At 50.3% G+C, this 11,367-nt stretch overlaps 1 protein-coding gene and 1 pseudogene across 1 annotated transcript in view; one reads left to right on the top strand and one right to left on the bottom strand.

Moving 5' to 3' along the window:
* The window catches only part of LOC133344739 (G protein-activated inward rectifier potassium channel 1-like), a 240,705-nt pseudogene that overhangs the window by 17,125 nt on the left and 212,213 nt on the right, over positions 1–11,367 (top strand).
* The window catches only part of GADL1 (glutamate decarboxylase like 1), a 28,354-nt gene continuing 17,910 nt past the window's right edge, over positions 924–11,367 (bottom strand). Inside the window, 6 exon segments of the mRNA XM_061554845.1 lie at positions 924–2,897; positions 3,708–3,797; positions 4,843–4,894; positions 7,262–7,461; positions 8,788–8,869; positions 10,451–10,515. Coding sequence (XP_061410829.1) covers positions 2,724–2,897; positions 3,708–3,797; positions 4,843–4,894; positions 7,262–7,461; positions 8,788–8,869; positions 10,451–10,515 — 663 coding nt within the window. The 3' untranslated portion in view covers positions 924–2,723.

Below are 11,367 nucleotides of genomic sequence, written 5' to 3'. Positions count from 1 at the left end.
ATGGGTTCTATGATTGTGGTTTGGCCCTGGTAATTGACTGGAATTCTTGTGCAGATGTCAGAATGTTGGACAAGAAACATTCCCGGCCTGGATGCAGGGGTGCCGGCTGCACCGATGGTTTCGTGGCTTTATTCTGAGGAATTAGTTACGTGTGAGGCTTACCCGTAGCGCACTTTGTTTCGTGCACATTTTTAGAGCCAGTCATACAAAAAAATGTGCATTTACCGTAAGACCCGCGGAGCGATCTTCCACGAGATGTTTTTGAGTCAAGCCTCGCGCTGGGAGTGCGTGTTCTATTCCCGCTCATGGCCAGCACCGGTGGTGATTATCTGAATGGGTCCTGGGCCTCCACCTAGGTCGACTCAGCCTCAAATGAGTACCTGTTTGGCTGTGGTAAAACATTGCCACTGGAAAGACAAAGGCGATCGGGCGTGGTGTTGGCCACCCATCCCTTCTTGTGCCCTGCCGGCCTTCATAGGTGCTCGCTACCAACACTTGCCCCAACAGTCTGTTAAGGCTATAAGGGGGGGTCTTTGTCTTGTCTGTGCGTGCGCGCGTGCCCCGTGTGTGTGAAATTGTGGTGACTCATTGCGCCGCTTCCGATAAGCAAGCCAGCACCAGGATGCAAGGCAAGTGAAAACGAAACTGGAGTCTTCTCCATTTATGTAACTTTATACTTACGTGTTTCTCTGGACAGTGTATTTGTTTACAGTTTTACATGCAAATGTAAACCATTTCTTCTTATGAGTTTAATGATGCTTCCCTTTTTTGTTGAACCGTAACACATTTCATAACACTGACCTTTAGGGGGGCATTGAAATACGGTGCATTGTTGTGCTCCGTCTTACGAACAGCTCGACTTACGAACGGTTCTAATTGCGTTCGTATGTCGAGGACTTGTGCAAAGCTCAGGCGAAAGGTGATTGACAGCATGGGTGTTTAGTTGATTAGGTTTGTCCACTACTGTTTAATTGTCAATAACGATAATCATACAGCACATTGAGAATTACAATGTCTAAAACACGCAGCTGCAAGGCAGGGTATCATTCATTAGGAACGTTACAAACATACCTATGTTATGCATCGGCAAATGTGGTCTGTATTCGAAATTACATCATTCTGTGCGTGAAATGTCTAACACTTGTTCACTTGTGTAGTGTAAATGTAGGCATTACTTGGGGGCTAATGACAATATGACAAATATTAGTTTTAAAATCAAGCAAAATACTAAGAACGTTGTAAACATTGATGCTCAAGTACTATATCGAGATTTGTGAAGTTGACCGAATAAGTTACATGTTAATAGTTAACAAAGTAAACGCAAAACATGAATAGACTTTTTAACACTCGTAATTATACAGCATACAACAAATGACAGTCTTAATGTTATTGACTGGTCTTGCATGTCTGGATAGAGCATGACTGCAGTGGCACATGGTGTAAAACCACTGGCTCAAGTCCCGCTGAGTCCCTTGTCGCCGGAGTTAGTCCATCATCACGCAGCGCAGAAGCAGTCGTGAGATCAGCGCTACGCACCCAGCAAGTCATTAGAATTTCATTTGCATAAACTATCAGCTGTATCTGTGTCACGGGTACGATGATAAGTAAAACAAAACACTGCTCTCCTCATTATCTGTCTTATATGAGAACATGTGAAAGGTTGATGTTAAGAGCAGTGGCTCATTAGATCGGAGAGAGGAGGGAAATTGATTTGACTTATGGTTATCACACTTTACATTGCAGCGCCTTAGAAACCATAAATTAAGTTGAAATGAATAGTGTCCCATTAGATACTGGGCCCAATTTACACATTTCTGGCAAATGTTACTTGTCGTGGGTTTTGGGGAAAAAAATGTCTCCATCACCAACCATGGCCATTTCATGAAGATTAAAATATGGCTCGGTGAGTAGCGACACATCTTCAAAGAGTAACAACGGTGTTCATCTTCAATGTCTGCGAATGCAAATCTGGTCATTTGTCGACTTTAAAGTGCTTTAGACACTGCAGCGTATCGTCCAAACTTCAACAAAGTTAAACTCTTCCCTCTGCTCAAAAGAAGGATTATCAGCCTGTTATATGTTCCTCGTTATAGATATTATTATTATGTTATAAGGTGCAAATTTTATTTGTGCTAATGTGCAACTGCCAATGTAGCCCCGTATTTAGTTGTAGATGCTCGTATAGTCCAGCTCTATTGCAGTCTTCGCGAGGTATCCGATACATATATCTGAACTGAGCCATCACGTGAAGTAGCCTCAAATGCTTCCATGCAGCACGTGTACATCCCATCCGAATCCCCGTGCCATCCTCTACAAAGCATCATCCTGCAGCTCACTCGCAACTCATCCGACTCAGAACCCTTGGCTCATCCCATACAAAACCCTCAACCCATTCCTACATAGAACCCTATTACTTCATTAGTCATTAGGTGCAGCTGTGGAAATCAACTCTACACAGTTGCACGTAATTATTTTAATCGATATGTGCAATCATAAATTAGTTTATTAAATATTAAAACCCTCACCGAAACTTTGCCGTGTCTGTCAAGTATCGTCTTGGGAGGTGGGGAGGTGAGGTGGGGAGGTGAGGTGGGGGGGTGGGGAGGTGGAGAGGTGGGTTGGGTCGTCCGCTGCCTCGTCTCTCGGGAGGAGTTATTGGGGTTGATGTGGTGTTGGGGGCTCTAGGGATGTGATGGGGTGGGAGGGGGGGTTAATCCCGAAGGTCAGAGGTCGCAGCCTAGGCGTTCGATCTCGTTGAGGCAGAAATCGAGGTCCTCCCGTCGCACGCTCGGGGAGATGAGGATCATGCGGAAGAAGTTGACGCGGTCACCGTGGGGCTGGTAGCCGACCATCATGGACCCTGCGAGCATCATGCGTGTCTTGATGGAAGGGGCGACCTGTGAGAGGGAGGGAAATTGGGGCAAGGGGTAGGTGGGTGGTGTGGTAGGTGAGAATCGGTGAGTCGAAAAGTTATTGAGTAGGTGAGTGAGTGGGTGATTCATTGGATGAGTGAGTGTCTAGATGGATTATAAGTAACACACTCCCACCAATATCACCACCAAAATCACCAATATCCCACCAATATCCTACCAAGCACAACCACGGAACTGGCCAACACCATTAACTACAACCACAATTGCAGCAACTCCTCTCACCAAACACCAGTATTATCCCAAGCATCGTTCTCATCATCTATTACCACAAACAGCATTGCTGCCACCAACATCAACTACCAACCACAACCATTCATCTAAAGCACTTTACTATCTTCGTAAACACCAACTCTATGAACCCAAATTTCATCATAGCCAACCACAGCCATTAACTACAACCATATCACCGCCATCACCATCACATTAACATGGTGTGTGTTAATGTGCGTGTGTGTGTAGGTAGCGGTAGTGTAGTGGCCAGCGTGCTGCGTTACGAACGGGTTAAATTCCCGGTTACAATCAACGCTTGTGATGATTATCTAAACCGGTCCTGGGCCTCCCCTAAATCGACTCAGCCTCAAATGAGTGCCTGGTGTGGTGTGTAAATATCCCCACTAGGGAGACAAAGACGGTCGGGCGTGGTGCTGGACATCAACCCCCTCGTGTGCCGTGCCGGCCTTCATATGTGCTCCCTAACAGCACTTTCCGCAACAGCCTGTTAAGGCTATACGGGTGATCTTTGTCTTGTGTTTGTGTGACCGTTCAGCCGCTCACCTTGTCCAGTTTCTGCCAGAACAGCTGCCCCCTGGGCTGCCCCCTCATGCTGGGCGGGATGAACCAGAAGCAGACGTTGGTTCCCTCGGGCTGCAAAGGGAGCAGCCACGCCAGTCACTCTGACTGCGTTGCCAGACCGGCGTAGGCGCATCACGAGTAGCCATGGCCATAGTCAGATGGATAGCGGATGTTGTGCACTGGGGCGTGCAAATATTTGCCGAGCCAGACAGACCTGCTCGAATTTTGTTACCCAGAAAAGTCTCACTGAGACTCTTACGAAGGCTTTTTTCAAGAGGGTCTCGCCGCATTGGGATGTTTGGCCGATTTCATGAATGGGTGGCTTCATGTTGGGAAGGATACGGACGACCCAAAGGAAATTCATATTTGAGAGGGTAACGCTCAAAGGTCAACACAATCAGATTCATGGACCGACTTGCTCTACTGCCATCTGGCTAGCCCAGTGTGGTCTGGTGTTTTGGAATCCCAGACTTTTAGTATGATATCTGTCCATATTCGAGGTTATTTGGGTTAGATCACGTAAGGTTTGTCACTTAAACAAAGCAGGACAATGAGTTACTAGTTCAGCACACCGGTGTGATGGAGAGTAAACCCACAACATTTACCACTCGAGTACCATGTTGTTTCACTGGTAATTACAACAATCAGCCTCATCAGGTGATAGCCAAAATAATGATATATATAACGATTAAAGCTCTACCTGTACCGATATATTTAGGCAGATGATGGAAATAACTATCACCTAAGAGTACTGTTTATAAAAAAAACTCAACTAAACTTTTTATTTGACCAGGTAAGGCCCACTGAGTTGTATAGATCTTTTTCAAAAGTGACCTGGCCACAAATGACAGTTCAACAAAGTGGCTTATCGCGTGGAAATCTATAGCAGCCAAAATAATCTAAACGCGTGTTTCTAAATGTGGAAGGAAAAATCGGAAGGAGGACTCGGAGAAAAATCCACGCGACTACGGGGAGAACATACAAACTCCAAATATACAGGCATCAGGGTCTGGATCGAACCGACAACCCCTTACGCTTAGTTTGTGTCAACAACGGCAGTGTCACCATCGCGAATGTGAATGCGTGCGCAAGGCCCGGCATGCTCGCTGCCACACACCTCCATCAGCAGCTCAAATCCTTCCTTGTCCTTGATCTCATCAGCCAGGTACCTGCACACGCGACCACGCATGCAGGCGAGTTCACGCCGCTACCCCCACATCGCTCCCGCGAGCTCACACAAGTGTAGCGCACAGAGAATCGCATCAGCAGCCATCAGCCATGATCATTCCACTGCTGGGCAACTTTCTACAAATGGCAGTGCAGCCTGAAACACAGTCGCCAGTCACTTGCAACTACGATTTCCATCAAAAACCGAATGATGTAACCAGAGTCGAGCTGCTGTGGTGCTCAACCAAGGCAATGGGACGGCACTCACATCCGCGGGCAGCCCTGAGCCAGTGGTATAAACGTGCTCTTTGAGCACGTGCTCTAAAAAGCACTCCTATTTACAAGTGTCATGTCCAGAAAAAGTGTTACAGTTGGTTACATTATGTAAAAGCCATCTGCTTGGGTGCACTCTACACACGCACACACAATGGCGGAGCCAGGATTTTCAGGTAGGGGGGGGGGCAACCCCTCCAGCAATGAAACATGATAGAGGAGTTGTTAGTAAGTGAGGAGTTGTCCCTTGATTTTTATTCGACGCGTGTGCGGCGATGGCGCAGCCATCGATCGAGGGTCGAATTCGAACCGCGTTGTGTGATCGGCATCGCTCGCTGAAGGTGTTTGCCTTCAGGGAAGTCGTGGACTGTATACGCAACTACGCACAATTCTGAGTCACGTATAACTACTTTGCCGTTATTTCCAAGAATGGACTCAGACTATTGTCCTATCATCTCACAGAGTCACGTAATAATATGCTACATAGTGGCAGTGGGGGTCGCAAAATGTCGATTTATTACTAATAAACCCCAATGATCCGATCGAAATTAGGGATTTCGATCGGATCATTGGGGGGGGGGGGGCACGTGCCACCCCACCCCCCACTGGCTCCGTCAGTGCACACACACACTCTCTACAATTTACTTTAATGGCTATCTTGATGAGGTCAACCTTGTACAAGAGTCATTATAAGCTCAAAATCTTCCCTCAAAATAAACTCTCCGACTCTCATACGGCTAATAAAGCCAGGCCAGTCCCCGTCTCAGTTTCAGAACGGCTGTCCCAGTTTCCCAAAAACATTTTGCGAAAATTGCGATTTCTGTCCGGGGTTAAACACTTTCCGATTTTATGCTCCACTTATGGACTGATCTGTGGGTGGAGCTTCTCGAGCAGTGGGCGGGGCTACAGCCAATAGAAGATGAGCTCGAGGAGGGCTCCCTGAGCGGTGGGCGGGGCTACCCGAGCTGTGGGGGGGGGGGGGCTACCTGAGCGGTGGGCGGGGCTACCCGAGCTGTGGGGGGGGGGGGGCTCCCTGAGCGGTGGGCGGGGCTACCCGAGCTGTGGGGGAGGGGGGCTACCTGAGCGGTGGGCGGGGCTACCCGAGCTGTGGGGGGGCTACCTGAGCGGTGGGCGGGGCTACCCGAGCTGTGGGGGGGGGGCTACCTGAGCGGTGGGCGGGGCTACCCGAGCTGTGGGGGGGGGGGGGCTACCTGAGCGGTGGGCGGGGCTACCCGAGCTGTGGGGGGGGGGGCTACCTGAGCGGTGGGCGGGGCTACCCGAGCTGTGGGGGGGGGGCTACCTGAGCGGTGGGCGGGGCTACCCGAGCTGTGGGGGGGGGGCTACCTGAGCGGTGGGCGGGGCTACCCGAGGCTACCTGAGGGGTGGGTGGGGCTACTTGCGTAGTGGGTGGGGCTTATGAGGGTAGGTGCGGGGTCCAATGTTAAGGGGTCACTCACTCTGAGGGGCAGGGGTCCTGTTTTGTAGACGTGGGGTGGAACTGAGGAACAGCAGGGACCGGCCGCTGGCTCACCAGCTCTCACCTGGTTGAGCCTCCCAGAAATTAGGTACACCACACGTACGTACGTTGTTCTTTCGCACCGTACATAGCCAACCGTGCTAATCGGAGGTGCGACGTGGAAGGACAACAAACTAAACACACACACAAAAATTACCGATAGATGGCAGGGGAAGGCCCCAAATCTAGCAGTTGATTCACAAGCAGTTGTGAAATAGTTCAGTTAGAACGTAATACACCTTTGCTTCATCAGAAATAAAATCCCGGGCCCCATTGTCTTAGTTATTATCTACCGAGGGACAGACTAAGCTGGGGGCGTGTTCTGTAATAATAATAATAGTTCAATTTGTAGCGCGCGCAAATTTGCAGACGTAGTGGCTGCAACTCAGAGGCGCGGAGCCAAGCTCAGAGTCGCTCAAAAGCATCATTGTAGAGATGAGTTTTTAAGTGTCTCTTGAAGGAGGCGATTGAGGTGATGCTGCGAATGTGCAGAGGGATATCGTTCCAGACTGTTGGGGCTGCCACCGAGAAGCGGCGCATAGACGTGACATTCATCATAATCAATGGCACGCTCCGTCACCTGGCGCACGCGAAGGCGCGGTCGACGCGCGCCTCCAGGCCGCGCCGCCCGCACGCCTTCCACGCGAGCCACAGCTTGAGGGCGTCGTCCCTCCTGCCGCACTGCACCGACTTGTCGCCGGGGTCGTGCGCAGAGTCGTAGCACTTGTCCGTCTGGAAGAGGTACGAGGCACTGGCCGAGTGGCATGACCGCAGCAGCCCCTGGAAAAGGCGGTGGGGGGGGGGATAACCGTGGACCCCAGGGGATCCCTGGATTAGCAGATTGACGGAGGAAGAAAATTCCCGAGTGCTTAGACCGACGATACAACGGTGAACCTTTGCGCGTAGGCTTTCGCCACCAATGTTATGATCCGTTACTGATTTGTGTCGTACACCCGCCACCATCCGGCACATCCAAACGAATACAAGTTGTCGCGTGAAAAAAGCATTCTTATTTAAATTTAACAGGTACGCTGCTCCAGCACACGGCTGGGGGATGTTGCAGAGCAATCCACGCACATTTTACAATTTGGTACGGACGTTTCACTGGTGGCTAGAACCAGCATCATCAGGCGATTTCCATAACTGTGAAAATGTCCTCCAGTTTTGAGCCTTAAATAGGGAGTGTGATGTATCAGGAAGTGATTTAGAGAGGTTAATGTATCCACGAATTACAATGTTCCGTTAGGTTATAATACTGTAAATTTTAACATATGTTAATATAAAGGCATCGATACGTATGTGGGGAGTAAGGTTAGTCATAAGTTATTATACATACTAATTGGTCAGTATTGTTAAAATACTGATGTTTGAGTTTCGATTAATGTAAATGTACTTGTTTAAGGTTGTCATGTGATTATTTAACGATGCATTTCTCAGCCACGCTCAGCATAGAAGCTCAGCTTAGTTGATATTATTGTTGTCAATTTAAATCGATTCATCATAATCAATGGAATGCCCTTGTTGGCAGGCAACTGTCTTGGTGAGTATTCGATGTTCCTTTGGTGTTTTTTTAATCTTGTGCTGACATTTCATCCCATCCCATTGGCCCAGTGTAGTAATTTGCCACGCGTGCTAAGCCAAAGTCACACACACACACACACCCTGATTCATGGTCATTATATGACTGGGATGTAGCGCAGTGGTGAGGGCACTGTGCTACAAACCCGGTGGCCCGAATTTGATTCCTAGCCATGGCAACATCAGTGGCGAATTAAATCCGAATCGGTCCTGCACCTCTCCTAGATTGCCTCAGCCTCAAATGAGTACCTGGTGCGGTGTGTAAACTTCGCCACTGGGGAGGCAAAGGCGGCCGGGTGTGGTGCTGGCCACCGACCCCCTCGTGTACCGTGCCAACCGTTATAGGTGCTCGCTAACAGCACTTGCCCCAACTCTGTAAAGGATATACGGTGCAACTTTGACTTTGTTGTATTTAACGACGTCATGTGTGCCGTGTGTCGTCGCAATCTCCGTGCTCCGGTTCTGTGCGTGTGGCTCGCTTCTCGCACACAGCGGGAGACAAGGGATGGAGCTGCGGACGGAGCTCACGGTGTCATCGCGGAGCAGCAGCGCGCAGCACTGCAGTCCGGACATGAGCATCTTGTGCGGGTTCCACGCCACCGAGTCCACCCTGCGTGCACAGCGGCGCAGATTCAATCAGGTGCTAACCAAAGCCCTAAAACCATGGTCATAACCCTAGCTCTAACCCTAAACCGTAGCCCAAGTCTAGCTTTGAAGGTAGCTATAAAATTACGGTGGCGAGATGTTAACTACCTCGCCTGGTACACAGGAGGTCGTGGTTTCGATCCTGACCCTGACGCCTGTATATTTGGAGATTGCATGTTGCCCCCGTGGTCGCGTAGATTTTTGTCAGGGTCCCCGGGGTTTTCCCTCCATATTTAGAAACGTGCGTTTAGAGTATTTGGCTGCTAAAAATGCCCACATGCTAAGCCACTTTGTTGAGCCATCATTTGCATTAGCGAGGTCACTTCTGAAAACGAGCTATAAAGCTCAGTGGTCCTTGCCTGGTAAAATAAAATAGTTTAAATAGTTTTAGTTTATATCCCACGCCTACCCCCTAACCCATAGCCCAAGTCTAACACTAACTCTAGATATAGTCCAAGCCATCACCCTACTCTTAGCTCTCAGGCTCGTACACCAAGAGCTCTGCTATCCGCCACTTCGCCGTACGGAACGCTGGTTCTGCTGGCATATGTCATAGACGGCACGTATCCAGATAAAAAAAAAATATCCGATAATTCAACTGGCATCTCATAAGAGATGCGAGTTACTAACGGAGGCTTCGGGGACACTGCGGCCGAGTTGAGTACACACACACACAATGCTGCCGAGTTGGTGGCAGCAGCGTTCTTGCTGGCGCTAGTATCGTGACTTTGTGCACGCGTGCCCCATGTGTGTGCAATTGTGGTTAACTCATTGCCCCTTCCGACAAGTAAGCTAGCATCAGGAGTCAATGTAAGTGAATATAAAACAGTTTTTTTTTATTTCCTTTATTTTATGTTTTATTTACGATACAGCATTTTTTACAGTGTTACATGCAAATGTTTCTTCTTAATTATGCGTTTAACAACGCTTCCCTTTTTGTGGATCCGTAACACGTTTCTTACCACTGACCGTACGGGCATTTAAATACGGTGCGTTATTGTGTTCCGACTTACGGACCGTTCAGCTTACGAACGGGCTCTCAGGAACCAATTGTCTTCGTTAGCCGAGGACTGCCCGTAACTGTACTTAAAAACTGTTCTACTGCTTCTCTACAATCGACTTGGAATGCTCTACTACAACTGACTGGTGTGTTCGTCTGCAAAATAGTTTATTATTATTCATTAAATATCATATTTGAAATGTAGGCTTCGTTCCTTTCTTGGAATAGTACTTGGAAAATTCGGTGAACCCATTACAGTACAACCCCTCTTAACTAGCACTCCTGTTAACGACGGGCCTCCATAGAGGCCAATGTGTAGTGAAAAGTGTAGTATATAGTGTAGTGTATAGTAGTGTAGTGTATAGTGGAGTATATAGTAGTGTAGTGTATAGTCGTGTAGTGCAGTGTATTCTGCACACTCAAGAGTACACACACACACTGAGAGTACACTCACACTCACTGAGAGTACACACACACTGAGAGTACACACACACACACTGAGAGTACACACACACTCACACTGAGAGCACACACATTCACACTCACCTGTGTATACCGTCGAGCAGGTGGCGGTGTCGATGGGAGAGCAGCGCACTCCCTCCCCACGACGCCTGCACGGGGCATTGGGCAGGGCGAGACACAAGGGGAGGGAGGGGGACACGGGGAGGGAGACACGGGGAGGGAGGGAGACACGGGGAGGGAGGGGGACACGGGGAGGGAGACACGGGGAGGAAGGGAGACACACGGGGAGGGAGGGGGACACACGGGGAGAGAGACACGGGGAGTGAGACACGGGGAGAGAGACACGGGGAGACACGGGAGGGAGACACACGGGGAGGGAGACACGGGGAGGGAGACACGGGGAGGGAGACACACGGGGAGGGAGACACGGAGAGGGAGGGAGACACATGGGGAGGGAGACACGGGGAGGGGGACACGGGGAGGGAGGGAGACACGGGGAGGGAGGGAGACAGACGTGGAGGGAGACACGGGGAGGGAGGGAGACACACGAGGAGGGAGACACGGGGAGGGAGGGAGACACACGGGGAGGGAGACACGGGGAGGGGGACACGGGGAGGGAGGGAGACACGGGGAGGGAGGGAGACAGACGTGGAGGGAGACACGGGGAGGGAGGGAGACACACGGGGAGGGAGACACGGGGAGGGAGGGAGACACACGGGGAGGGAGACACGGGGAGAGGGACACGGGGAGGGAGAGGGACACGGGGAGGGAGGGAGACACGGGGAGGGAGGGAGACAGACGTGGAGGGAGACACGGGGAGGGAGGGAGACACACGGGGAGGGAGACACGGGGAGGGAGGGAGGGAGACAGACGGGGAGGGAGACACCGGGAGGGAGGGAGACACAGAGAGCGAGAGATATGGGGAGAGAGACACGAGGAGGGGGACACGAGGAGGGAGGGAGACACAGAGAGCGAGAGACATGGGGAGAGAGACACGGGAA

Source organism: Lethenteron reissneri, chromosome 20, assembly GCF_015708825.2.
Source record: "Lethenteron reissneri isolate LAM-NWPU_2019-01 chromosome 20, ASM1570882v1, whole genome shotgun sequence".
Classification (NCBI taxonomy): Eukaryota; Metazoa; Chordata; class Hyperoartia; order Petromyzontiformes; family Petromyzontidae; genus Lethenteron; species Lethenteron reissneri.
This window is presented reverse-complemented; position numbering and strand designations above follow the sequence as displayed.